The sequence below is a fragment of the Dendrobates tinctorius genome, unplaced genomic scaffold (genome assembly GCF_039654945.1).
Source record: "Dendrobates tinctorius isolate UK_male_01 unplaced genomic scaffold, ASM3965494v1 ptg000063l, whole genome shotgun sequence".
Lineage (NCBI taxonomy): Eukaryota > Metazoa > Chordata > Amphibia > Anura > Dendrobatidae > Dendrobates > Dendrobates tinctorius.
In genome coordinates, this window is record NW_027361731.1 from 11,739,162 (window position 1) to 11,765,609 (window position 26,448).

At 43.6% G+C, this 26,448-nt stretch overlaps 1 protein-coding gene across 1 annotated transcript in view; it reads left to right on the forward strand.

The window, feature by feature from the left end:
- Positions 1-24,972, forward strand: part of LOC141093959 (uncharacterized) — a 36,940-nt gene extending 11,968 nt beyond the window's left edge. The window contains exons 6-11 of the mRNA XM_073579635.1: positions 759-908; positions 1,038-1,217; positions 1,291-1,414; positions 1,498-1,595; positions 1,794-1,884; positions 20,552-24,972. Coding sequence (XP_073435736.1) covers positions 759-908; positions 1,038-1,217; positions 1,291-1,414; positions 1,498-1,595; positions 1,794-1,884; positions 20,552-22,665 — 2,757 coding nt within the window. The 3' untranslated portion in view covers positions 22,666-24,972. The remainder of the gene's footprint in view (positions 1-758; positions 909-1,037; positions 1,218-1,290; positions 1,415-1,497; positions 1,596-1,793; positions 1,885-20,551) is intronic.
- The last annotated feature ends 1,476 nt before the right edge of the window (positions 24,973-26,448 follow it).

Sequence of the window (26,448 nt, forward strand, 5' to 3'; positions counted from 1 at the left end):
GGGATGGAGGCAGTGACGGACTCTGGATAAATCTGTCTCTAGAGCCGTAGTAGAAGATGAAGATGTCGTCGTCGTACTCATCATGAAGTAGTTATTTCTTGTGTCACGTGTAATAAATAGCTCCTGCAGTATTGCTACTGCCGATTCCAGTGTCGGTAAGGCTAGTTTCACATTTGCGGGCGGAGGGCTGCGGACTTCCTTCGTGAAGCCCCGCCCCCTGCGGCGCCTCCTCCTGGTCAGCTCCGCTTATTTCTGCATGCGGCTTCATGTGGCCTGCGTAACCTATCTTTAACATTGGGTATGTAGGCAGTGCCGCAGTATGCGGAAGCCGCCCCCACATAAAATTCCAACATGATGCATTCTACGCGGGTCGCCGCGCCATCAAAACAACGCATGCGGCAGCATCCGCATACTGAGGCACGGCCTGCGTACCCAATGTTAAAGGTGGGGTACGCAAGAAGCATGCATAAGTAGGTGGAGCTGACTGGAGGAGGCGTGGCAGGGGCGGGGCTTCACAAGGGAAGTCCACAGCCCTCCATCCGCAAATGTGAAACCAGCTTAAATGAGACGAGATGTTGTCCTTGGTGGGATTCGAACCCAGGACTCCAGCGCTATATAGGGTTTACTAGTAGATGTAAAGAAGAAAACTAAATACTGTACAATAATAAATCTCCTCATATATTTCCCTTATTATCTCCAGTAATTGTATTATTACACAGGATTTTTATGATGTTACATCGGCTCATCTTCTCATTCAGGTCTCTACAATATCGGATCCTCTCAGTGAAGATCTTCTATATAAGAGAATTTTCCTGATTTACCCATCAAAGATGGATATGGACAGAGACAAGATGGCAGAGAGGATATTACACCTCACCCTAGAGATCCTCTTCCGGCTTACTGGAGAGGTGAGAGATTCTGATGGCGTCACATTACATCATTCTTATCTATGGGAATAACAGATGGACAGAACTGGAGAGGTGAGGACTCTGGAGATGTCTGTAGTGAGATTTATTAATGTGTCTCTCCATAACCAGGATTACACAGTTGTGAAGAAGACCTCTAGTGAGCACTGTCAGGACCCTGTGTCTGAGGGATGGGGAAGACCCCTGAGCCCAATCACGGGGCCTCCACCTCACCCCCTGATACATGAGGACAACAATGACCAGAAGATCCTAGAACTCATCTACAAGATGATTGAGCTGCTGACTGGAGAGGTGACAATGCTGGGACATTATACAGTAACACTATGAATGGATCGGGGGATGACGGTAACATTGTATGTGTCAGGTTCCTATACGGTGTCAGGATGTCTCCGTCTATTTCTCCATGGAGGAGTGGGAGTATTTAGAAGGACATAAAGATCTGTACAAGGACGTCATGATGGAGGTTCCCCAGCCCCTCACATCACCAGGTAATAGACAGGACTAAATACACACGGCCTATAATTATCTGTATGTAAAGAATGAATTCAGTCCCTGTATGTGTTTCCTCCAGATCTATCCAGTAAGAGGACAACACCAGAGAGATGTCCCCGTCCTCTTCTTCCACAGGACTGTAACCAAGAAGATCCCAATGTTCCTCAGGATCATCAGGTAGATGGAGAGAAGGTGTGATGAGATCTCCCCTATGATGTGTAGACGGCTGTGAAGGTCTTGTGCTCAGTCTTGTTTTATCCACCAGTATTATATGTTTTATACTTGTGTAATGAGAGCGGTGGAGATGGCAGGATTAGAGCTGATCATAGATGTGACTTCTCCATCTGTCTGTGACTTTTACAATATTTGTTTCAGAGTGAAGATCTGACCCATATTAATACTACAGAGACATATGTGAGGGGTGATGAGCGGAGTAAAGAGAAGATTCCTACATATGACTACCCAGGTGAGTAGTAACCACTAAATGCAGAGAAGTCACAGATTCTTCTCACAGGAAAGATATGTGTCTTTGTACCGTGTTAGCCAGTAGATACAAATATATTAGAAGATTGAGAGTCCTCAGCGGATGATTCCTTTTAATGGCTAACTGAAAAGATGGTAACAAATTGCAGCTTTTGAGACTACTCAGGTCTCTTCATCAGGCATAGACTAATACAAAATCTGAAGAATCACATATTTATACACAGCACAGAAAGAAATAATGCAATAGATAAGACAAGTGACATGAAGCACAGCTATCATTATGGGAGAGTGATAAACAGTTGTGGCCATAAATATTGGAACAGTTCATAGATAAGGAGTGTGAATGTTTTATTCTCCTCTGATTGGGGTCTGGTTCTGTGTTGTGATGCCCCAACAAGGTCTGGGGAACAAATTCCTTAACTGATGTAGAAAGACATGAATCCATGAAACACATTCATTCCTGCATTGAGATTCTTCTCAGTCACCGGCTGTGGCTGCTTTATCGGTGGTGTAGTCCGGCCGTATCACAATCGTGTGATCACCATTTTGCCTCTAGACCACAACATTCTCCCCCTCCCAAAACTGTTCAAATGACTTTGGGCATTAAAAGCCCTTTTCTATAGAACTTACAACCTGGAGGATCCATCTACCCCCTGGGAATAGAAGATGCTGACCGTTACCTGCCCAGGTCTGTAAACTACAAACCCAAATGAGACCGTACGTAGAATGTGCTGACAAGTTAGAAAATCACTTGAAAAAAAATATTAGCAATATTATTTTCTCTAATCTTCTGGTCAGGACCCATAGTAGCTCCAATGGTCCACCATAAATGAGTACAACTCCCGCTTACTGTTATCCCCTCATACATACAATGTTGTTGGGGATGTAACATAGAATAAAAAAATGTCTTTTTTTACCTGTTCATTCTGTATGATAGTCTGATTGTGGTGGGATTGTCCTGCGTCACTTATGTGAGTCTGTAACTCCCTGATAGTCTTAAAAAAAGCTCCATCGCCTCTTCCAAATGCCTAAGATCTAAATGTAAAGTGAACCTGTCAGCAGGATTGTGCACAGTAACCTACAGACACTGTCAGGTCGGCGCCGTTATACTGATTATATGATACCTGGTGATGAAATAATAGTGTTGATATATTATTGTTGATAATGCCTATAATGTTGAGGCTTAGAAAAAAAAATTACATTCAGCAAAATAACACCGGCGGCGCCTGTCCAGTATCATCTATCTCTTACTTATAGATACTTATAGATGCTACTGCGCAGGCGCCGCCATCGCCGGTGACATTTTGCTGGATGTAATTTTTTTCTAAGCCTCACATTAGCCACATTATTATAGGCATTATCGGCAATAATAGCAATGCTATTATATGCATTATATAAAAATGGGGGGCAGGTCAGTGAGGGGTCACTGACCTGTCATTAGCCAATACAGATGCATATGTAATCAGAGCACCACATAAATCCCCGCCCACAGGCCCACCCCGAAGCACGAGAATCTCATTAACTGAAAACTACAAATACAGATTAAACAACAACCACAAGACGGATTTCATCACCAGGTATCATTGTAATCAGTATAACGGCGCCGACCTGACAGTGTCTGTAGGTTACTGTGCACAATCCTGCTGACAGGTTCCCTTTAAGACATCTCAGCTCTGCACTATTATAGACAGTTCTCTTTAAATGGCTAATATTTCTTCTTGAAACTCATCTGACAGAAAATATTGGACCTTACGATAGTTTAGATTGTGAAATCACTGAGACCCATATGCTAATTACCCCAGAGAGGTTTCACCACTAGTTACTCATTTATTACTGATGAAGACTGTGGAGTTTGATCATTTCAGAAGATGTTATTGTCTATAGTCACAGTTTTCGACTACAGTAGTTACTGCCCAAAATACTCTGATTTATCCTCTTCCTGGAGCCAGTTTTGTGTTCCTAATCAGGCCCCATTTTTAAAATCTGCCGTGTGTCACTTTATGTGGTGATAACTTTGGAATTCTTCACAAAGGATAATAGAAAACAAATGGATCTTACAAATTATTTTCCAACTTCGCACAATACCCTATATACGATTGTACACTACTGTCTGGGCACATGGCAGTGTTCAGAAGGGAAGGAGCGCCATTTAGCTATTTGACTGCAGATCTTGCTGGAATAGTTTGCAGACAGGACCGCCATCAGGGCATTACTGCCTTGATTGGCGTATGGGGCCCGGTGGGCAGAGGGAGCTTGCATCGGGCCCCGTCTCATCTGCTCACTGGGCCCTACCGGCAGGCTAAACCGGGCTCTAGTGGCAGTTCAACACCATTGATGCCCGGGCTCGCACGTCAATAGTTAACAGCTGCCAGCCGCAGCACACACGTCGCCAGTATCTGACGTCACTGTCGTTTGCCGCCGAGTGCGTGCTGCAGGAGCGTGGCCAGGTAAGGAGAACGTGTTTTTTTTGTTTTTGTTTATTTTTATTGAAAGCGGCACCTGCAACCTGGGGGCAGAATGTGAGACACGGGGGGAGAATATGAGACAGGGGCAGAATGTGAGACACGAGCAGAATGGCATGGGGCAGAATGTGAGACACGGGCAGAATGGACATGAGGCAGAATGTGAGACACGGGGGCAGAATGTGATACACGGGGGCAGAATGGACATGGGGCTGGGGCAGAATCTGAGACACAGGGGCAGAATGTGAGACATGGGCAGATGGACACGGGGCAGAATGTGAGACACGGGGCTGAATGGACATGGGGCTGAATGGACATGGCAGAATATGAGACATGGGGGCATAATGTGAGACATATGGGCTGGGGCAGAATATGAGACATGGGGGCAGAATATGATACATGGGGTAGAATGTGAGACATGGGGGCAGAATGGATGTGGGGCAGAATGTGAGGCATGAGGGCAGAATGTGAGACATGGGCAGAATGGACATCAGGCAGAATGTGAGGCTTAGGGGCAGAATGTGAGATACGGGCACAATGGACATGGGGCAGAATGTGAGGCACGGGGGCAGAACCGACATGGGGCAGAATATGAGACATGGGGGGCATTATGTGAGACACGGGGGCTGTTGTGAATTCTCTTTCTGGGATCCCTCTGGTGGTTACTAAAGGTAGTGGAGCTGATCAGATTGACAGAGGCTTGCCACCTGATAATGATGATGACGATTGGAGATCTGGGGTTTCTGACTGGTGTATTTAAGACAGCTGACTTCCTTTAACCCCTTTCTGCCATATGACGTACTATCCCGTCCTTGTGCCCTGGGACTTAATCCCCAGGGACGGGATAGTACGTCATAGCGATCAGCAGCGCCCACGTGGTGAGCGCCGCTGATCGCGGCCGGGTGTCAGCTGATTATCACAGCTGACACCCGGCACAATGTGTCAGGGGCGGTCACGGACCGCCCCCGACACGTTAACCCCTTGTACACCGCGATCAAACGCGATCGCGGTGTACCGGGGGTTAAAGGGAAGCATCAGCAGGGAGGGGGCTCCCTCCGTGCTTCCCTGAGCCCCCCACGGCAGCGCAATGTGCAGCGCTGCTGTGGGGGGGCTCTTTCTCTACCTTCGGGGGCCTGTAGGGAGCTGACTTCCTCACTGCCTGCAAAGCGCAGGCATGAGGAAGTCTGCGTCTATGCCTGTGACAGATCAGTGATCTGTCACAAGATAGTGATGTCCCACCTGGGACAATATAATAAAGTTAAAAAGAAAAAAAAAAGTGTAAAAATAATTTTAAAAAATCGCTAAATATACAGTGGGGAAAAAAAGTATTTAGTCAGTCAACAATAGTGCAAGTTCCACCACTTAAAAAGATGAGAGGCATCTGTAATTTACATCATAGGTAGACCTCAACTATGGGAGACAAACTGAGAAAAAAAAATCCAGAAAATCACATTGTCTGTTTTTTTTTTCATTTTATTTGCATATTATGGTGGAAAATAAGTATTTGGTCAGAAACAAAATTTCATCTCAATACTTTGTGATATATCCTTTGTTGGCAATGACAGAGGTCAAACGTTTTCTGTAAGTCTTCACAAGGTTGCCACACACTGTTGTTGGTATGTTGGCCCATTCCTCCATGCAGATCTCCTCTAGAGCAGTGATGTTTTTGGCTTTTCGCTTGGCAACACGGACTTTCAACTCCCTCCAAAGGTTTTCTATAGGGTTGAGATCTGGAGACTGGCTAGGCCACACCAGGACCTTGAAATGCTTCTTACGAAGCCACTCCTTCGTTGCCCTGGCGGTGTGCTTTGGATCATTGTCATGTTGAAAGACCCAGCCACGTTTCATCTTCAATGCCCTTGCTGATGGAAGGAGGTTTGCACTCAAAATCTCACGATACATGGCCCCATTCATTCTTTCATGTACCCGGATCAGTCGTCCTGGCCCCTTTGCAGAGAAACAGCTCCAAAGCATGATGTTTCCACCACCATGCTTTACAGTAGGTATGGTGTTTGATGGATGCAACTCAGTATTCTTTTTCCTCCAAACACGACAAGTTGTGTTTCTACCAAACAGTTCCAGTTTGGTTTCATCAGACCATAGGACATTCTCCCAAAACTCCTCTGGATCATCCAAATGCTCTCTAGCAAACTTCAGACGGGCCCGGACATGTACAGGCTTAAGCAGTGGGACACGTCTGGCACTGCAGGATCTGAGTCCATGGTGGCGTAGTGTCTTACTTATGGTAGGCCTTGTTACATTGTTCCCAGCTCTCTGCAGTTCATTCACTAGGTCCCCCCGCGTGGTTCTGGGATTTTTGCTCAGCGTTCTTGTGATCATTCTGACCCCACGGGGTGGGATTTTGCGTGGAGCACCAGATCGAGGGAGAATATCAGTGGTCTTGTATGTCTTCCATTTTCTAATTATTGCTCCGACAGTTGATTTCTTCACTCCAAGCTGGTTGGCTATTGCAGATTCAGTCTTCCCAGCCTGGTGCAGGGCTACAATTTTGTTTCTGGTGTCCTTTGACAGCTCTTCGGTCTTCACCATAGTGGAGTTTGGAGTCAGACTGTTTGAGGGTGTGCACAGGTGTCTTTTTATACTGATAACAAGTTTAAACAGGTGCCATTACTACAGGTAATGAGTGGAGGAAAGAGGAGACTCTTAAAGAAGAAGTTACAGGTCTGTGAGAGCCAGAAATCTTGATTGCTTGTTTCTGACCAAATATTTATTTTCCACCATAATATGCAAATAAAATGAAAAAAAAACAGACAATGTGATTTTCTGGATTTTTTTTTTCTCAGTTTGTCTCCCATAGTTGAGGTCTACCTATGATGTAAATTACAGACGCCTCTCATCTTTTTAAGTGGTGGAACTTGCACTATTGCTGACTGACTAAATACTTTTTTGCCCCACTGTATTAGTAAAAAAAAAAAAATATATTCCCCAATAAATTAATTTTTTGAAAATAAAAAAAAAACAAAACAATAAAAGTACACATATTTGGTATCGCCGCGTCCGTAACGACCCACCCTATAAAACTGTCCCATTAGTTAACCCCTTTAGCGAACCCCTTAAAAAATAAAAATAAAAAACGAAGCAAAAAATAATGATTTATTATCATACCACCGAACAAAAAGTGCAATAACGTGCGATCAAAAAGACGGATATAAATATCCATGGTACCGCTGAAAACGACAGCTTGTCCCGCAAAAAACGAGCTGCCATACAGCATCATCCGCAAAAAAATAAAAAAGTTATAGCTCACAGAATAAAGCGATGCAGAAATAATTAATTTTTATATAAAATAGTTTTCATTGCATGAAACCGACAAAACATAAAAAAAGACCTAAATGAGGTATCGCTGTAACCGTACTGACCCGAAGAATAAAACCGCTTTATCAATTTTACCGCACGTGGAACGGTGTAAACGCACCCCCCCCCCAAAAGAAATTCATGAAACGCTGGTTTTTGTTCATTCTGCGTCCCAAAAATTGGAATAAAAAGCGAAGAAAAAATGTCACGTGCCTGAACATGGTACCAATAAAAACGGCAACTCGTCCCGCAAACAATAAGACCTCACATGACTCGGTGGGTCAAAATACGGAAAAATTATAGCTCTCAATATGTGGTGATGCAAAAACTATTTTTACAATAAAAAGCGTCTTTTAGCGTGCGACAGCTGCCAAATATAAAAACCGCCATAAATAGTAAATCAAACCCCCGTTATCACCCCCTTAGTTAGGGAAAAATAATAAAACTAAAAGAAAATGTACTTATTTCCATTTTCCCATTAGGGTCAGGGCTAGGGTTAGGGTTAGGGATAGGGCTAGGGCTAGAGTTAGGGCTGAGATTAGGGTTAGGGGTGTGTTGGGGTTAGGGTTGGAGTTAGAATTGGGGGTTTCCACTGTTTGGGCACATCAGGTGCTCTCCAAATGCAACATGGCGTCTGATCTCAATTCCAGCCAATTCTGAGTTGAAAAAGTCAAATGGTGCTCCTTCCCTTCCAAGCTCTGCCATGCGCCCAAACAGTGTTTTACCCCCACATATAGGGTATCAGCATACTCAGGACAAATTGCAAAACAACTTTTGGGGTCCAGTTTCTCCTGTTACCCTTAGGAAAATAAAAAATTGGGGGCAAAAATATCATTTTTGTGGAAAAAAATTATTTTTTTATTTTCACGCCCAGGCGTTATAAACTTCTGTTAAGCACTTGGGGGTTTAAAGTGCTCACCACACATCTAGATAAGTTCCGTGGGGGGACTAGTTTCCAAAATGGGGTCACTTGTGGGGAGTTTCAATATTTTAGGCACATCAGGGGCTCTCCAAACGCACATGACAACCGCAGACCATTCCGTCAAAGTCTGCATTCCAAAACGTCACTACTTCCCTGCCGAGCCCCGACGTGTGCCCATACAGTAGTTTTCTCCCACATATGAGGTATCAGCGTACTCAGGACAAATTGGACCACAACTTTTGTGGTCCAATTTCTCCTGTTACCCTTGGGAAAATAAAAAAATTGGAGACTAATTGATCATGTTTGTGGAAAAAATACGATTTTTTTATTTTCATGCCCGGGCATTATAAACTTCTGTGAAGCCCTTGGGGGTTCAAAGTGCTCACCTCACATCTAGATAAGTTCCTTAGGGGGTCTAGTTTCCAAAATGGGGTCAGTTGTGGGGGGTTTCCACTGTTTAGGTACATTAGGGGCTCTCCAAAGGCAGCATGACACCTGCAGACCATTCCATCATAGTCTGCATTCAAAAACATCCCTACTTCCCTTCCGAGCCCCGACGTGTGCCCATACAGTAGTTTTCTCCCACATATGGGGTGTCATCGTACTCAGGACAAATTGGACAACAACTTTTGGGGTCCAATTTCTCCTGTTACCCTTGGGAAAATAAAAAAAATGGGGACTAAAAGATCATGTTTGTTGAAAAAATACGATTTTTTTATTTTCACGCCCGGGCGTTATAAACTTCTGTGAAGCCCTTGGGGGTTCAAAGTTCTCACCACACATCTAGATAAGTTCTTTAGGGGGTCTAGTTTCCAAAATGGTGTCATTTGTGGGGGGTTTCCACTGTTTTGCTACATCAGGGGTTTTCCAATCGCGATATGGTGTCCGATCTCAATTTCAGCCAAAAACGTCAAATGGCGCTGCTTCCCTTCCGAGCTCTGTCATGCGCCCAAATAGTCATTTACACCAACATATGGGGTATCAGCGTACTCAGGACAAATTGCACAATAACTTTTAGGGTCCTGTTCCCCTTGGGAAAATAAAAATTGGGGGTGAAAAGATAATTTTTGTGGAAAAAATATGATTTTTTAATTGTACCACTGTACGTTATAAACTTCTGTGAAGCCCTTGTGGGTTCAAAGTTCTCACCACATATCTAGATAAGTTCCTTGGGGGGTCTAGTTTCCAAAATGTGGTCACTTGTGGGGGGTTTCCACTGTTTAGGTACATCAGGGGCTCTCCAAACACGACATGGTGTCCGATCTGAATTCCAACCAATTTTGCATTGAAAAAGTCAAATGGCGCTCCTTCCCTTCTGAGGTCTGCCATGCGCTGAAACAGCGGTTCCCCCCACATATCAGGTATCCGCGTACTCAGGACAAATTGCACAATAACTTTTGCAGTCCAATTTCTCCTGTTACCCTTGGTAAAATAAAAAAAATGAACCTGAAGTATTTTTTTTATTCATTTTTTTTAAATATTCAAAAAATTCCTGTACGCACCTAAAGGGTTAATAAACTTCTTGAATGTGGTTTTGAGCACCTTAAGGGGTGCAGTTTTTAGAATGGTGTCACTTTTGGGTATTTTCTATCATATAGACCCCTCAAAGTGGCTTCAAATGTGATGTGGTCCGTAAAAATAAAATGGTGTTGCAAAAATCAGAAATCGCTGGTCAATTTTTAACCCTTATAACTTCCTAACAAAAAAAAATTTTGGCTCCAAAATTGTGCTGATGTAAAGTAAACATGTGGGAAATGTTACGTATCAAGTTTTTTGTGTGCCATATCTCTGTGATATAAGGGCATAAAAATTCAAAGTTGGAAAATTGCGAAATTTTCAAAATTTCCGCCAAATTTCCATTTTTTTCACAAATAAACGCAAGCTATATGAATGAAATTTTACCACTAACATGAAGTACAATATGTCACGAGAAATCATTGTCAGAATCCCCGAGATCCATGGAAGCGTTTCAGAGTTATTACCTCATAAAGGGACAGTGGTCAGAATTGTAAAAATTGGCCCGGTCATGAACGTGCAAACCACCCTTGGGGCTTAAGGGGTTAATCCCTGCTGGTAATTGTCTCCCTGTGCCTTCTGATGTCTGATGTCTCCTGCTCTGTTCCTGCATGGTTCAGCTAAGTGGCTAATTTGCTAAACTTTTTGCATTTGATCTGGTTTTGTCTATCACTGCTTTGTGTGGGTCAGCTTGCTCCTGCTGGGGCCTGTGCTGGATCACTGCCCATATGTTACTGCTTGTGTCAGTTTGTTTTGTCCCCTGTCATATTGGTCTCTTTTTGCTTTGCTTTCAGTATGTACTAGAGTGCTGATATAGTGGGGGTGAAGTCGTGTGACTTCAGTGTTTTTTGGGCATCAGACGTGTTGGATTTTTCAGGGTTTTTGCGTGATTGCAGACAGTGTCTTTCCTTTCCTGTCCTGTCTAGTCAGTTTGGGCCCCATCATTTGCTCAGTCTAATTTTCTGCCTGCGTATGTGTTTTCATCTTGTTTCACTGACAATATATGTTTGGGGTCTGCTCTGGAGCAGTTTAGATTTCACCTTTCTTGCTTTAGGCTGAGCTAGTTCTCCGGCGATGCTGAGGCATCTAGGGCATCATAAGTACGCTCCACGGCTACTGCTAGTTGTGTGGATAGGATCAGGGGTCAGCAATCCGCTTAGTTTCCAACCTCTCTGGTTTTCTGTGGCTTGGCCTGGTCCTGTTATCCTCCTCGGTGACCCATTCATAACAGGGGGCATTATGGTCATGGGGCAGAATGTGCGACATGGGCAGAATGTGAGACACGAGGGTAGAATGGACACGGGGCAGAATGTGACAGTGAAACACAGGAGGTGGCAGAATGTGAGACACAGGAGGGGGCAGGATGGGAGAAATATGATACAGGATCATGAGGCAGGATGGATACAATGTAGACAGATGGGGTAGAATGGATGAGGGCATGGCTGGAGCCAGGAATGAGACACACGGGGGCCAGGATGGGGGATATTATTACCATAGGGGCTAATTAAGGGATACTATTACTGCAGTAATGTATTTATTTTATTTTTTTGAGGATACTGTTTTAAATGGGGGGGAGGTCCTGTTACTGTGCAGAGTGACACTGTGTCGCCTTTATTTCTTCATCTGGTGTAGTATAGAGGTTGGGAAAAATTAAGTAATGTGTTCTGCAAGTGGAGCTCTAGATAACTGTGTAATTTCCTGCAGAGACGAGCCCTGGCTGGAAGATGTAATGGCGGTCTGTGCTGGATGAAAGATGAAAAGCAAAGATAAAGGACTTCACCTAGAGAAGTCACTGATGAGTCAGTGTGCTACCTGTACACTGACACTATATACAGAGGTCCTGTGTATAATGTCACCGGTGATCACTGTATTACCTGTACATTGACACTGCATACTAAGTACAGATCTCCTTTGTATAATGGCACTTATGGTGATAGTATTATGTTTTTTTATTAATGATCAGTATTGTAGTATTCAGTCACCATGTGGTGGTAATATGTGGTCTGGTGCGGTGGTATTTGTCCCAGGTATGTGCTATTATTCTGTCACTGTGGTGGTAATGTGGTCTGGCCATGGTGTGGCTTTATTTGTCCCTTGTATGTGCTATTATTCTGTCACTGTTGTGGTTGTTGTGAGTTCATTTTCGCCTTCGTCACTGAGGTCTGGTGAACTCCCTATTCTGGTGAGGGAAGGTAGTGAGCCTGATTATCAGGCACCTGAGCCTAATGATGATGACTGGCTGAGTGGAGTCACTGACTGGATATAAGGCTGCCGACGCCCTTCTGCCCTGCGGGTGATTTCTCTGTGGACTTCTAGGACACCAGTCTGATTCCTGCTCCTCTAAAGCTAAGTTTTCTGCTTTGCCTTTTTGCATTTGTGTTTTGTTTTTTGCCTTGCTTTTTGGATTCTGCCATTCCCTGCTGGGGTGAGCTGAATCTCCTTTTGCCGGCTGCTCTGTCTTCAGAATATTCCTGAGTACTGACATAGTCTTTTTGAAGCCTAGCGTCTTCAGGGCCTTTTTTACTGTCAGTCTGTTGGCTCTTATTTTCATAGGGTTTTTCACGGATTGCAGACAGCAGACTTCCTGTCCTTTCCTATCTAGTTAGCTTGGGCCCCGTCTTTGCTCAGTCTATCTTTCTGTCTGTGTTGTGTTCTTTCTTCTTGCTTCACCGTCATTATATGTGGGGGGCTGCCTTTTGCTTTGGGGTCTGCTCTGGGGCAGTTTAGATTTCCCTTTCTGTCTTTAGGCTATCTAGTCCTCCGGCTGTGATCGAGGGGTCTAGGGCATCATAGGAACCCTTCACGGCTACTGCTAGTTGTGTTGATAGGTTCAGGGGTCTGCAATCCGATAGCTGCCAACCTCTCTGGTTTTCTGGACTTAGCTTGCATTTCCGTTTTTGCCTCCTGCGGTGACTTAATCATAACAGAATCACCCGCCATACCGCAGATCCTAGGGTACTCAATAGCAGGAAAGAATTGTGTTTAAAAAAAAAGTGTGTATATTCTTTCCTCTATATCTCTGAGGCCGTAGGGGGAATTTTTTTTCTCTCAATGGAGATAAAGCAATTATCTGATCATGTGGAGCAGCTCGCTGCGGAAGTGCGGGGAATTTCCGCCTATCTTGCTCGTTCGCATGCTGTTGAACCAAAGATCCCTACACCTGATGTATTTTTTGGGGATCGATCTAAATTTTTGAGTTTCAAAAATAATTGTAAATTATTTTTTGTCTTGAAGCCTAACTCGTCAGGGAGCTCCGCGCAGCAGGTTAAAATTGTCAACTCTTTGCTGTGTGGCGATCCCCAGGATTGGGCGTTTTCTTTGAAACCAGATGATCCTCTTCTGACTAATGTGAATGCATTCTTTCAAGCTTTGGGGTTGTTGTATGACGAACCTAATGCTATTGATCAGGCTGAAAAGACCCTGTTGGCATTGAACCAGGGTCGAGATTCTGCAGAGTTGTACTGTCAAAAGTTCCGAAAGTGGGCGGTCCTTACTACCTGGAATGATAATGCCTTGGCTGCTCTCTTTCGGAAGGGTTTGTCAGAAGCTGTAAAAGATACTATGGTGGGATTTCCTGTTCCCTCTGGTCTGGACGATTCTATGTCATTAGCCATTCAGGTTGATCGGCGTTTACGTGAACACAGGATTGCACGAGAGGTGTTGCCACCGGTTGAACAGACGTCTGAACCTATGCAATGTGATAGAGTTTTGTCTAAGGCGCAACGTCAGGAGTTCAGAAGGCGTAATAAGCTGTGTTTTTTCTGTGGAGATGCCTCGCATATTATTTCTGTTTGTCCTAAACGAGAGAAACGCTTTGCACACACGTTTTCTGTTGGTGGTGTTCAACCTAAGTTTCTTCTGGCAATTACTCTGATCTGCTCCCTGTCCACATTTTCCGCCAAGGCTTTTGTGGATTCGGGAGCAGCGCTAAACCTAATGGACTTGGATTTTGCTAAACGTTGTGGTTTTCCGATGACACCTCTGCAGACGCCTATCCCTTTGAGGGGGATTGATGCTACTCCTTTGGCGAAAAATAAACCTCAGTTTTGGACCCAGGTGGTCTTGCGGGTCGCCCCAGACCATCAAGAAAATTGCAGATTTTTGGTGTTGCATGGTCTGCATGATGCCGTTGTTCTGGGGTTTCCCTGGTTGCAAATTCATAATCCAGTTTTTGATTGGAAATCTGTGTCTGTGGGGAGTTGGGGTTGTCGGTGTGCCTTTAGTGAGGCTCCGGTTTTTTCCACCTCTCCTCAGTCGCATGATGTTCCTGAATATTTGGCGGACTTTTATGATGTATTTAGTGAGAATGAGTCTGCGTCCTTGCCTCCTCATAGGAGTTATGACTGTGCAATTGAACTGAGCCTGGGGTGTAAATTTCCCAAGGGTCGGCTCTTCAATTTATCTGTACCCGAGCACGAGGCTATGCGGTCCTTTATTAAGGAGGCATTGGAGAAGGGTCATATTAGACCATCCTCTTCACCCTTAGGTGCCGGTTTTTTTTTTGTGGCCAAAAAGGATGGTTCTTTAAGGCCTTGTATTGATTATTGTGCCCTCAGCAAAATTACTATTAAATATCAGTGTCCGTTACCCCTGATTTTGAATCTATTCTCAGGGGGGCGTATAATCTTATCCGCATTAAGCAGGGGGATGAATGGAAGACGGCGTTTAATACTCCGGAGGGACATTTTGAGTACCTGGTGATGCCTTTTGGGCTCACTAATGCCCCTTCTGTCTTCCAGTGCTTCATGAACGATATTTTCCGAGACTTTGTCGATAAATATTTGATTATCTATCTGGATGATATTTTGATCTTCTCCAAGGATTGGGATTCTCTTGTGGAACATATTCGGACTGTGTTCCGGATCTTGAGGGAGAATTCCCTGTATGTCAAAGGATCGAAATGCCTTTTTGGAGTACAGAGGATTTCATTTTTGGGATTTATTTTGTCTCCGTCAACTATTGAAATGGATCCGGCCAAGGTACAGGCCATTTATGATTGGGTTCAGCCCACTTCTTTGAAGGCCCTCCAGAAGTTTTTGGGTTTTGCTAATTTTTATCGGAAATTTATAGCAAAATTTTCTAGTATTGCCAAGCCATTGACTGATCTGACTAAGAAGGGTGCTGATGTGTTGAATTGGTCTCCGGAGGCTGTTGCTTCCTTTCAGGAGCTGAAGCGGAGATTTACCTCCGCCCCGGTTTTGCGGCAACCTGATGTCTCACTCCCGTTCCAGGTAGAGGTGGATGCTTCTGAGATTGGTGCAGGAGCTGTTTTGTCCCAAAAGGATCCTGTAACATCTAAAATGAATCCCTGTGCTTTCTTTTCCCGAAAGTTCTCTCCATCTGAACCTAACTATGATGTGGGGAATCGGGAACTGTTGGCCATGAAATGGGCATTTGAGGAGTGGAGACATTGGTTGGAGGGAGCTAAACATCAAGTTGTGGTCCTCACTGACCACAAGAATTTGATTTACCTAGAGTCGGCTAAATGCTTGAACCCTAGACAGGCTACGTGGGCCTTGTTTTTTACACGTTTTGATTTTGTGGTCTCTTTTCTTCCTGGAACAAAGAATGTCAAGGCAGATGGCCTCTCTAGGAGCTTCTTTGCTGATTCTCCTGTGGTGACCAAGCCTGCTACCATCTTAGGCGAAGGGGTAGTTCTTTCTGCCATCTCGCCCGATTTGAGACTTGCTCTGCAAGAGTTCCAGGAGGACAAACCTGAGCGTTGTCCCAGTGGAAAGTTGTATGTTCCTGACCAGTGGAAGAAGAGAGTGATGTCTGAAGTTCATTGCTCTGCATTGGCTGGTCATCCAGGTATTTTTGGTACTAGAGACCTGGTGAGTCACTCTTTTTGGTGGCCCACCTTGTCTCATGATGTCAGGAATTTTGTGCAGTCCTGTGGGACTTGCTCCCGGTCTAAATCTTGTTCTCGCTCTAGTGGGTTGTTGATGCCTTTGCCGGTCCCCAGGAGGCCATGGACCCATATTTCTATGGATTTCATCTCTGATATGCCGGTCTCTCAAAGAATGACTGTTATTTGGGTGATTTGTGATAGGTTCTCTAAGATGGTTCATCTTGTACCACTCCCTAAGTTGCCGTCTTCCTCTGAGTTGGTGCCCCTGTTTTTGCAACAGGTGGTTCGCTTGCATGGGATTCCTGAGAACATTGTATCTGACAGAGGAGTTCCATTTGTGTCTAGATTTTGGAGGACTTTCTGTTCCAAGCTGGGAATTCAGTTGTCCTTCTCCTCTGCTTTTCACCCTCAGACCAATGGGCAGACAGAGAGAACAAACCAGACCTTGGAGTCGTATTTGAGATGTTTTATTTCCGCTGATCAGGATGATTGGGTTTCATTTTTGCTTTATTTGCTTTAAATAATAGAGCTAGTTCTGCCACTTTGATGTCACCTTTTTTTTGTAACTTTGGGTTTCATCCTCGATTTTCTTCAGGGCAGGTGGAGCCTTCTGCCTGCCCAGTTGTTGACACTGTGGTGGAGAGAATGCACCAGATCTGGGACCAAGTGGTGGATAAGTTATCTCTCTCCCAGGAAAAGGCCCAGCGGTTTTCCAATCGACATAGGACCATTGGTCCCCAGTTTAAGATTGGTGATATGGTGTGGTTATCATCAAAAAATATTGCTATGAAGGTGGCTTCTCCTAAGTTTAAGCCTAGATTTATTGGACCTTACAAGACTTTGGAGATTATTAATCCGGTCTCTTTTCGTTTAGCTCTTCCTGTCACATTTAAAATCCATAATGTGTTCCATAAGTCCTTGTTGAAGAGGTTTGTTGAACCAGTTGTTCCTGGGGTGGCACCTCCGGACCCTGTATTGGTTGAAGGTAACATGGAATATGAGGTAGAGAAAATACTGGATTCCCGTCTGGCTAGACGGAGACTCCAGTATTTGGTTAAGTGGAAGGGTTATGGTCAGGAGGATAATTCCTGGGTCTCTGCCTCCGATATTCATGCCAAAAGATTGGTGCGTGCCTTTCATCGGGCTCACCCTGATCGCCCTGTGTAAAATAATGCTTATCCAGTAAAATACTCAGGACTAGTTACCAGATAAAAATATAGTGGTTTATTTGGATTCTTCCATCAAAGAAAGGTTATTACAAAAAAACAGGTGAATAAAAATAGGTGAGAGATTGTCCATCAGTTCATAGCAAAGCAACGTGTATTCTTCTTTCTCTCCGGGATCTCACATGGCAAATGGCGTCTGTCTCTCAGTTCGGCTTCTTCGTAGTAAAGTAACATACCAGCTGTTATGTCATGGCCCAGAACAGATGACATCTTCGTGTCTGTCTCTCATGATGGTGAGGGAAGAAGAGCGACCTCTACAGTTAGCCATGAATTATATACGTCTCCTAAAGCACGTGGTCTCTACATATATGGAGCTGTCTTTCTACCATGAGCCAAGCTTAAAAATAGCCTATGTCGTGTAAGCTAAAGCAATGTACAGAACTAAGTCTTATAAGAAATTAACGGATTATTAATATTTAACACCCTGGTGGCATGGTTGAGGGTTCGGTGACCCCTCCTCAAGGGGGAGGTACTGTTGCGAGTTCATTTTCCCCTTCGTCACTGAGGTCTGGTGAACTCCCTATTCTGTTGAGGGAAGGTAGTGAGCCTGATTATCAGGCACCTGAGCCTAATGATGATGACTGGCTGAGTAGAGTCACTGACTGGATATAAGGCTGCCGACGCCCTTCTGCCCTGCGGGTGATTTCTCTGTGGACTTCTAGGACACCAGTCTGATTCCTGCTCCTCTAAAGCTAAGTTTTCTGCTTTGCATTTTTGCATTTGTGTTTTGTTTTTTGCCTTGCTTTTTGGATTCTGCCATTCCCTGCTGGGGTGAGCTGAATCTCCTTTTGCCGGCTGCTCTGTCTTCAGAATATTCCTGAGTACTGACATAGTCTTTTTGAAGCCTAGCGTCTTCAGCGCCTTTTCTACTGTCAGTCTGTTGGCTCTTATTTTCATAGGGTTTTTCATGGATTGCAGACAGCAGCCTTCCTGTCCTTTCCTATCTAGTTAGCTTGGGCCCCGTCTTTGCTCAGTCTATCTTTCTGTCTGTGTTGTGTTCTTTCTTCTTGCTTCACCGTCATTATATGTGGGGGGCTGCCTTTTGCTTTGGGGTCTGCTCTGGGGCAGTTTAGATTTCCCTTTCTGTCTTTAGGCTATCTAGTCCTCCGGCTGTGATCGAGGGGTCTAGGGCATCGTAGGAACCCCCCACGGCTACTGCTAGTTGTGTTGATAGGTTCAGGGGTCTGCAATCCGATAGCTGCCAACCTCTCTGGTTTTCTGGACTTAGCTTGCATTTCTGTTTTTGCCTCCTGCGGTGACTCAATCATAACATGTGGTAATATGTGGTCTGGCCATGGTGTGACTGTATTTGTTCCGTGTATGTGGTATTATTGGTCACCATGTGGTGGTAATATGGTGTCTGGTCATGGTGCGGTGGTATTTGTACTCAAACAAAAAAGTTCCAGCAACAAACCTCCAAATCAGATTGTTGAATAGACGTTAAAACTTCATCTTTATTGCAATGCCTTTAAAAACATACTGTTAAAATTGTAAATCCATGGGATTACGCTTTCGAGCAAAAATGTTCTTGGTCATAGCCATGTCTGTGATCAGTACAAAAATTGTAATCCCCTGGATTTGCAATTTTAACAGTGTGTTTTTAAAGGCATTGCAATAAAGATGAAGTTTTAACGTCTATTCAACAATCTGATTTGGATGTTTGTTGCTGGAACTTTTTTGTTTGATTACCACAGCCCCTTTTTCCGAGCACCATCCTGAAGTCCACACCCAAAGCTACAGAAATTCATCTAATGGTGAGCTGAATACTTTTTTTTTTTTCTATATTGATATGCAGTGGTATTTGTCCCTTTTGGATGTGATATTATTGGTCATTGAAAAAAAAATATACGTAAATTTTATTGGATATTTTAACCAGTGTTTAATAGGTTAGAGTAGAGTAGGGCCTGGCCAAAAGAGTCTACCTTGTCGTGGTGGCAGATTTAAAAAATCTTGTGGCCAAAACAGTAGCTGCTGGCTATGTGTGTGATCTGGAGATGGGAACTGTTAATGTGTGATTGGTGAGAAGTGGAGTTTTTCCAAGAGAGAGCGGTGGGGCTGTGGACAGTTTGAGGTGGGGAGGGCGGGACTGGGGTGGAGCCTGGGCAGAGTCTCAAGCAGGCCCCGAACATTTTGCCAGTATGGGACTCCAAAATTCCTAGTGGCAGCCCTGTTTGTGGACACAATGTATTGGGAGCACTGTTCGTGGTCACCTGGCAGCTTAGAAGATGCCCACCATGAGCATGCTTGGCACTATCTTTTCTGCTTTCCATATCCCAAGAATTGCCTTGCTCATCGCACTTTTAACACCCTTACATGGAATCTGGACTTATGCAGGGCCCCTTAGGCTTGAACCTTGGTGTTACCTTCTAATCTGTGGTGATAGATGAGAAGAAGAAGAATACTCATGTAGCTGAGTCAGAATCAGAAGGACAGGATACAGAATCAGAAGACACAAGAGTAGTCAGTAAACGCGCCATGGTCACAACAGGAAACAAATACACAAGCCGCGAGTGGAGCACAGAGGACTGAACCAGAGAAGAACAATGCTGTATCTGGCAGAATCCGGCCATATGCTTTGAGCTTTAGTAGGGTGTGGTACTTTTCAATTGGCTGACATAGGGAGCAGATTACTCCAGCTGGACAGCAGAAACAGATCCCAGATGAGATTGGACACACCATATGCAGAAGCCCTAATATAACTAAATTACAGAAAACCAGAACAGTCAAAATGCTTAGGAGGAGTGAATATTTTTTCTCCAGAGCCACTTTCCAGAAATTAACACGCAGTGGATGTTGTAGAGTGAAAATTACACATTTGCCATTTTATTACTCCACATATAGTTTCCAGATTCTGCTCCAGGAGACACACACCATGAATTAAGTGGATTCTTCTCACTATAATATTGCTAAATACAGGGATCCTAAATGTTGTATGAGCACACTGCAAGACTCAGAAGTGAGAGCGGATTTTGCAGGATTGGTTTATGGAAACCTTATTCCTTTTCAACAGCCTTTGAGCCACTAATAGTGTGAGAACCTTTGTTTTTCTATTGACAGATGATGGACCTGAGTGGGGAATTTTTTGTGAGATGAGAATTGGTATTATTTTTGCCTAATTAACATTAGTTTCGTTTTATTCAATATTTGGGAGGCAGAATGAAGAAACAGTTGAACAACACACACTACTGGTTAATCCTATAAGGTTTTCTATTAGACTGTGAACTGTCATTGTGTTGGTAAATAATTAAATATTTTTACTTAGCTTGCCATTTTTATGGATAATTTAAGCAGAAATGTGCAAAAATATAAAATTCAAGGATATTTTATTAAAAAGAAAATAATTGTTTTTGTCTTAGTAGATGACTGTACCAGGAGATCAGAGGGACAGCTGATACCTTCAATTTTTAAATCTGATGCTCTTGAGATCCTACAAGATACAACTGAAGTGAATGCTATTACTCTAGATATACCATCATCCCTTCACAGCAAAGATCTCTCATCTGACCCTATGAAACAGGTCCCATCTTCTGACTCATTACCGAGTACTAAGGAAATTCAAAGTCACAAAAGAGACATTAAAAAACAAATTGCTCCTAAAGCAAAGAAGTCATTTTCATGTTCAGAATGTGGGAAATGTTTTACACAGAAATCATATTTTATTACCCACCAGAGAATTCACACAGGGGAGAAGCCATTTTCCTGTTCAGAATGTGGGAAATATTTTAACCATAAATCGAAGCTTTATAGACACCAGATAATTCACACAGGGGAGAAACCTTTTTCATGTTCAGAATGTGGGAAATGTTTTAACCAGAAATCGGTTCTTGTTAGACATCAGAGTGGTCACACAGGGGAGAAGCCTTTTTCATGTTCAGAATGTGGGAAATGTTTTAACCAGAAAGGTCATCTTGATAACCACTGGAGAACTCACACAGGGGAGAAGCCTTTTTCATGTTCAGAATGTGGGAACTGTTTTAACCAGAAAGGAGATTTGGTTAAGCACCAGAGAATTCACACAGTGGAGAAGCCTTTTTCCTGTTCAGAATGTGGGAAATGCTTTAACCATAAATCGATTCTTTATAGACACCAGATAATTCACACAAGGGAGAAACCTTTTTCATGTTCAGAATGTGGGAAATGTTTTAAATGGAAAATAAGTCTTGATCTCCATCAGAGAACTCACACAGGGGAGAAGCTTTTTTTCTGTTCAGAATGTGGGAAATGTTTTAACCAGAAATGTGTTCTTGATAGCCACTGGAGAACTCATACAGGGGAGAAGCCTTTTTCTTGTTCAGAATGTGGGAAATGTTTTAACCTGAAATCAGTTCTTGTTAAACATCAGAGTGGTCACACAGGGGAGAAGCCTTTTTCATGTTCAGAATGTGGGAAATGTTTCAACCAGAAATATCATCTTGATAACCACTGGAAAACTCACACAGGGGAGAAGCCTTTTTCCTGTTCAGAATGTGGGAAATGTTTTAACCTGAAATGGGATCTTGCTAAACACCAGAGAATTCACACAGGGGAGAAGCCTTTTTCCTGTTCAGAATGTGGGAAATGTTTTAACCGGAAATCGGTTCTTGATAGCCACTGGAGAACTCATACAGGGGAGAAGCCTTTTTCCTGTTCAGAATGTGGGAAATGTTTTAAGCAGAAAAGTCATCTTGATAACCACTGGAGAACTCACACAGGGGAGAAGCGTTTTTCTTGTTCAGAATGTGGGAAATGTTTTAATAAGAAATGTAATCTTGATGACCACTGGAGAACTCACACAGGGGAGAAGCGGTTTTCCTGTTCAGAATGTGGGAAATGTTTTAACCAGAAATCGGCTCTTGATAGCCACTGGAGAACTCATACAGGGGAGAAGCCTTTTTCCTGTTCAGAATGTGGGCAATGTTTTAACCGGAAAGCGCTTCTTGATAGCCACGGGAGAACTCATACAGGGGAGAAGCCTTTTTCCTGTTCAGAATGTGGGAAATGTTTTAACCTGAAATCGGTTCTTGTTAGACATCAGAGTGGTCACACAGGGGTGAAGCCTTTTTCATGTTCAGAATGTGGGAAATGTTTTAACCAGAAATCGGTTCTTGTTAGCCACTGGAGAACTCATACAAGGGAGAAGCCTTTTTCCTGTTCAGAATGTGGGCAATGTTTTAACCAGAAAGCGCTTCTTGACAGCCATGGGAGAACTCATACAGGGGAGAAGCGTTTTTCCTGTTCAGAATGTGGAAAATGTTTTAACTGGAAAACGCATCTTGATAACCACTGGAGAACTCACACAGGGGAGAAGCCTTTTTCCTGTTCAGAATGTGGGAAATGTTTTAACCAGAAAGAGCATCTTGATAACCACTGGAGAACTCACACAGGAGAGAAGCCTTTTTCCTGTTCAGAATGTGGGAAATGTTTTAACCGGAAAGCGAATCTTGTTAGACATCAGAGCAGTCACACAAAGGAGAAGCCTTTTTCATTTTCTTAATGTGGAAAATATTTTACTTGGAAATCAACTGTTAATAAACATCAGAGATGTCACATGGGGAGAAGCCTTTTTATGATCAGATTGTTGGAATTGTTTTAACCAAAATTGGATCGTCTAAAAGGGGTTGTCTCTTGTCATTCCTCATGTTTGCTGACAAAAGGATAAAGCTTAAACTTTATTAATTCCAAATGTAAAACTATACCAATAATTCACCCCCTGAAGGTTACTCAGAAAGTGACTAATAGAAAAACATATACCCCACGTTTCAGTATATAGGGTGAGGTGATGTATACACACTCACTCTCCAAGCCTCTCATGTCTACGGGTTTCATCATCCTCACCAAAGGTGACTCATTAAGAGACTATTTAATATTGACCTATATGCAAGTGAGACTAGACAAAAAAAACACGTATCATGTTATCCAAAGCAGTCAGAAAACTAGCCTTATCTAGCAGTATGTGAAAATACAGAATAATTATTGTGTTTTTTCTCCTATAGGGACTGCCCTAGTTTGGTATTGTAAGAGCAGTCAATTAGTAGTACGGACAAATTGTCCTAGACTAAACTCAGTTTTCAGACGGCCCAATATATACCACTCAGGGAAAACTTACCTGCTCCAAAGATCATTAGCAGCTTTTAACTAATGGCCATGCTGCAGTCTGTCAGGGAGTTAGTGCAATATAATTATAAAGACTAGGGATATGAGAAATCATTATGTCTGGGAGACAGGGCCAGTTTTAGGCAAAGTGGGGCCCTAGGTAGGGATGAGCGAGCACAGTCGTGGGTGTTCGGTACTCGGCGAGTAATGAAGTACTCGCGGTACTCGGTTCATAGCGAGTATTTCACTACTCACCTCGCACTATTTGGATGTCCCACCCAGCATTTGCCATTCACAGTAACGCCGCACCCTTCTTGCTTGTGGGCGGCATTACTATGATTGGCTGGCCGTCCAGCGTCATACATGACTCATAGCCTGGCTCTATCTAAGCCCTGCTGCCGCCATTTTCTGCACATTGCATGGAGAATACAGCTAGTAAACCCACAAAAAGCCTCAGTTTTTTGTGCAAGAAAATGTATAAATATTTTTATTATTATAAAATCACATAAAAGTGCAAAACCAGTGAGTATATATAAGGTGGAAGACTGAGCAGCATAGCCACTTGACACAATCAAATTACAACCAAACACTGCATGGTTTTCGTGTTTTTGAACTTGTTTTTGTGTGGTTTATAAAAAGAGTAATTTTTGACTGATGGGCATTGTTGTGAACTCATGTGGCTTTTTTGCAGGTTTGCTTGTATTAAGGAGTTGCCCGATTACATATTTTCTGAATTTAATGTGATGATCAATTAAAGGTATGAAACCTGGTGCTAGAATACAGCTAGTGTAGGGAGTGTGAGCAGCTGCTAGGGAGAGTTGTGTTTGTTTGTGCAAATCATCCAGAAATCCTCTGTAAAACCCAATAGCTGTTCTGGGCTGAAAGCAGAAGGTCAGGGACTGAGTAGTGATGGTTTTCCCAGCTATTTTTGGAGTCTCATCAACCCCTGCAGGGCAGTTTTTTTATTTGTTTTTTTTTTGTGCTGTTTCGGTGCTGTGTTCATAGTGAATAGGATGCACAATACTGCACAACTGACACGCAGCCAGCACCACTGTCTTGTGTGGTGATTGGGGTGTGTAATCTCGCCTTGAACCTCAGGGCAATATTCTTATGCTGTTTGTAAAACACAAAGCAGTACTAGGCTGTAATGCTACCTTCCACAAAGTACTAACAGCTCCTTGTTCCCCAATATCTGCATCTGAACATCTGCAACTATGGCAGAAAAATCACAAAATCCTACAAAGGCTGTTGTGAAGGGACAGGGACGTGGATGTGGGGGTTGTCATTTGTACCCAACAAGGCACAGAGTCTGGGAGACCTGTTAAGGATATGAAATCAATATTTAGTTGTGAAGATATCCAATATATATAAATGCATAGATGCTATATTTGAGTCATGGACCCTTTAAGTATATACTGAGAATTAGATCTTAAAAGCTATTTCTGCTAACACGTTATGATTCAGTAATTCTTGGTGTATTGTTTGCTACGCTTGCCAATAACTTGACCTGTAATGGATATTTGCATAACCAGCTTGCAGCTGCTAAGAACAAATAACGAAAGTTCTAGGCATTATCTTGTGACCAAAAGCCATTGTTCCTGTACCGATAAGCCATGAGGCAATAACTTGGCAAGCACCTTGCTTTTTCTCTTTAAAAACCAACTGTATCTTCCTGTAATAAAGGAGAGGAATCCATTTTAGACACTAACACGTCTGGTGTATTTATTTCTTAATTGCATGTACATGCTCTCACATATAATTTGGCCACAGACAATTAAGAAGGGTCTTACAATAGTGGGACAACCATAACAGAATGAAGAAGGTTGATGCATCTAGGTTCCTGACGAAATTTCCCAGTCTGGAACGTAAACGGGTCTGGAAGCCAGAAGAACAAGAGCAGATACTGTCTTGGATGGCTGATAAGGCCTCAACGCAATTTTCTAGCAGCACCCAATCGTCCATGACAAAACAGTCTCCTGTCCATACAGCGAACGCTGGGACAGCCTATTCTCAACCTGTTTCTAGTTCATCACCCCATCAACAGTCGCAGGAAACATTTGACCCCAACCTTGGCCACTCCGAGGATCTGTTTTGGTCCATTTCCTTTTGTTGTCTCTGGCCTCTCACCGCGCGACATTGAAGAGGAACGTGAGGTATCATCTGCTGATGATGGCCAAATATTTGAAACCCCACGGCCAGAAGAATGCCACTTTCTTCCACATGATATACCGGGTGAAGAGATGGAGGATGATGGTGATGACACACAGTTGCCATCTGGGCAGTCGCCAATATCAACACGTAAGGAGGATGACATGAACTACGAGGTGGTTGATAATGAGACCACCGATCTGATCTGAACCGTTGGCACGCATAGCCATCACAGCAGCACAGAGGAAGAAGGTGGATACGTAGCACCAAGGGCTACTGGTTTGAGCAGAGTGCGAAGTGTGTCAACTGTTGCAAAAAGCAATCCCTCTGTGCCCCAAGTCAAGGCAAGGGTGCGTTCAGCCGCTATCAGAAATTTTTTTTCCATAGTCTTTCTGAACCAAACGTTGTCATCTGTAGCATCTGCCATAGGAAGCTGAGCAGAGGCCAAGGCAAAGGCAAGCAAAGCACCACCAGTATGTGGAAACACATGGCAGCCAAGCACCCTAGTCTGTGGACTGAACAACAGGGTACCAAATCGATGTCTGCAGGTCAAATCACAGCCATGTCGCCTGTGATCCGTCCTTCCCAATCTGCTGGCCAGGAAGCAGGTGATCATCATACCTCTTGCTCACAAGGTGTGGTTGCACAGACACAGGACACAAAAAGCTCATCCACTTGTTTGTGACAGGAAAGCGTCCAATTGTCTTGCCCCAGATGTATGAAAGGAGGTGTAAATACCAAGCCACGCAGCCACAAGCACAAATACTCAATGCGCACATTGCCAAGTTGCTAGCCGTGGAGATGTTGCCATTTAGGCTGGTGGGGACACAGTCTTTCCGTGATGTGTTGGCTGTGGCTGCCCCACGATACTCGGTTCCCAGCTGGCACTATTTTCCCCTGTGTGCCGTCCCTGCGTTACACCAGCACGTCTTAGTTTCAACGTTTTTATTGAAAAGAAAACATCATTTAACATGAAATACATTCACATTAGAGTACAAGGATCCCCTCGCAGGGGGAAATATTAAAGAAAAAGCAT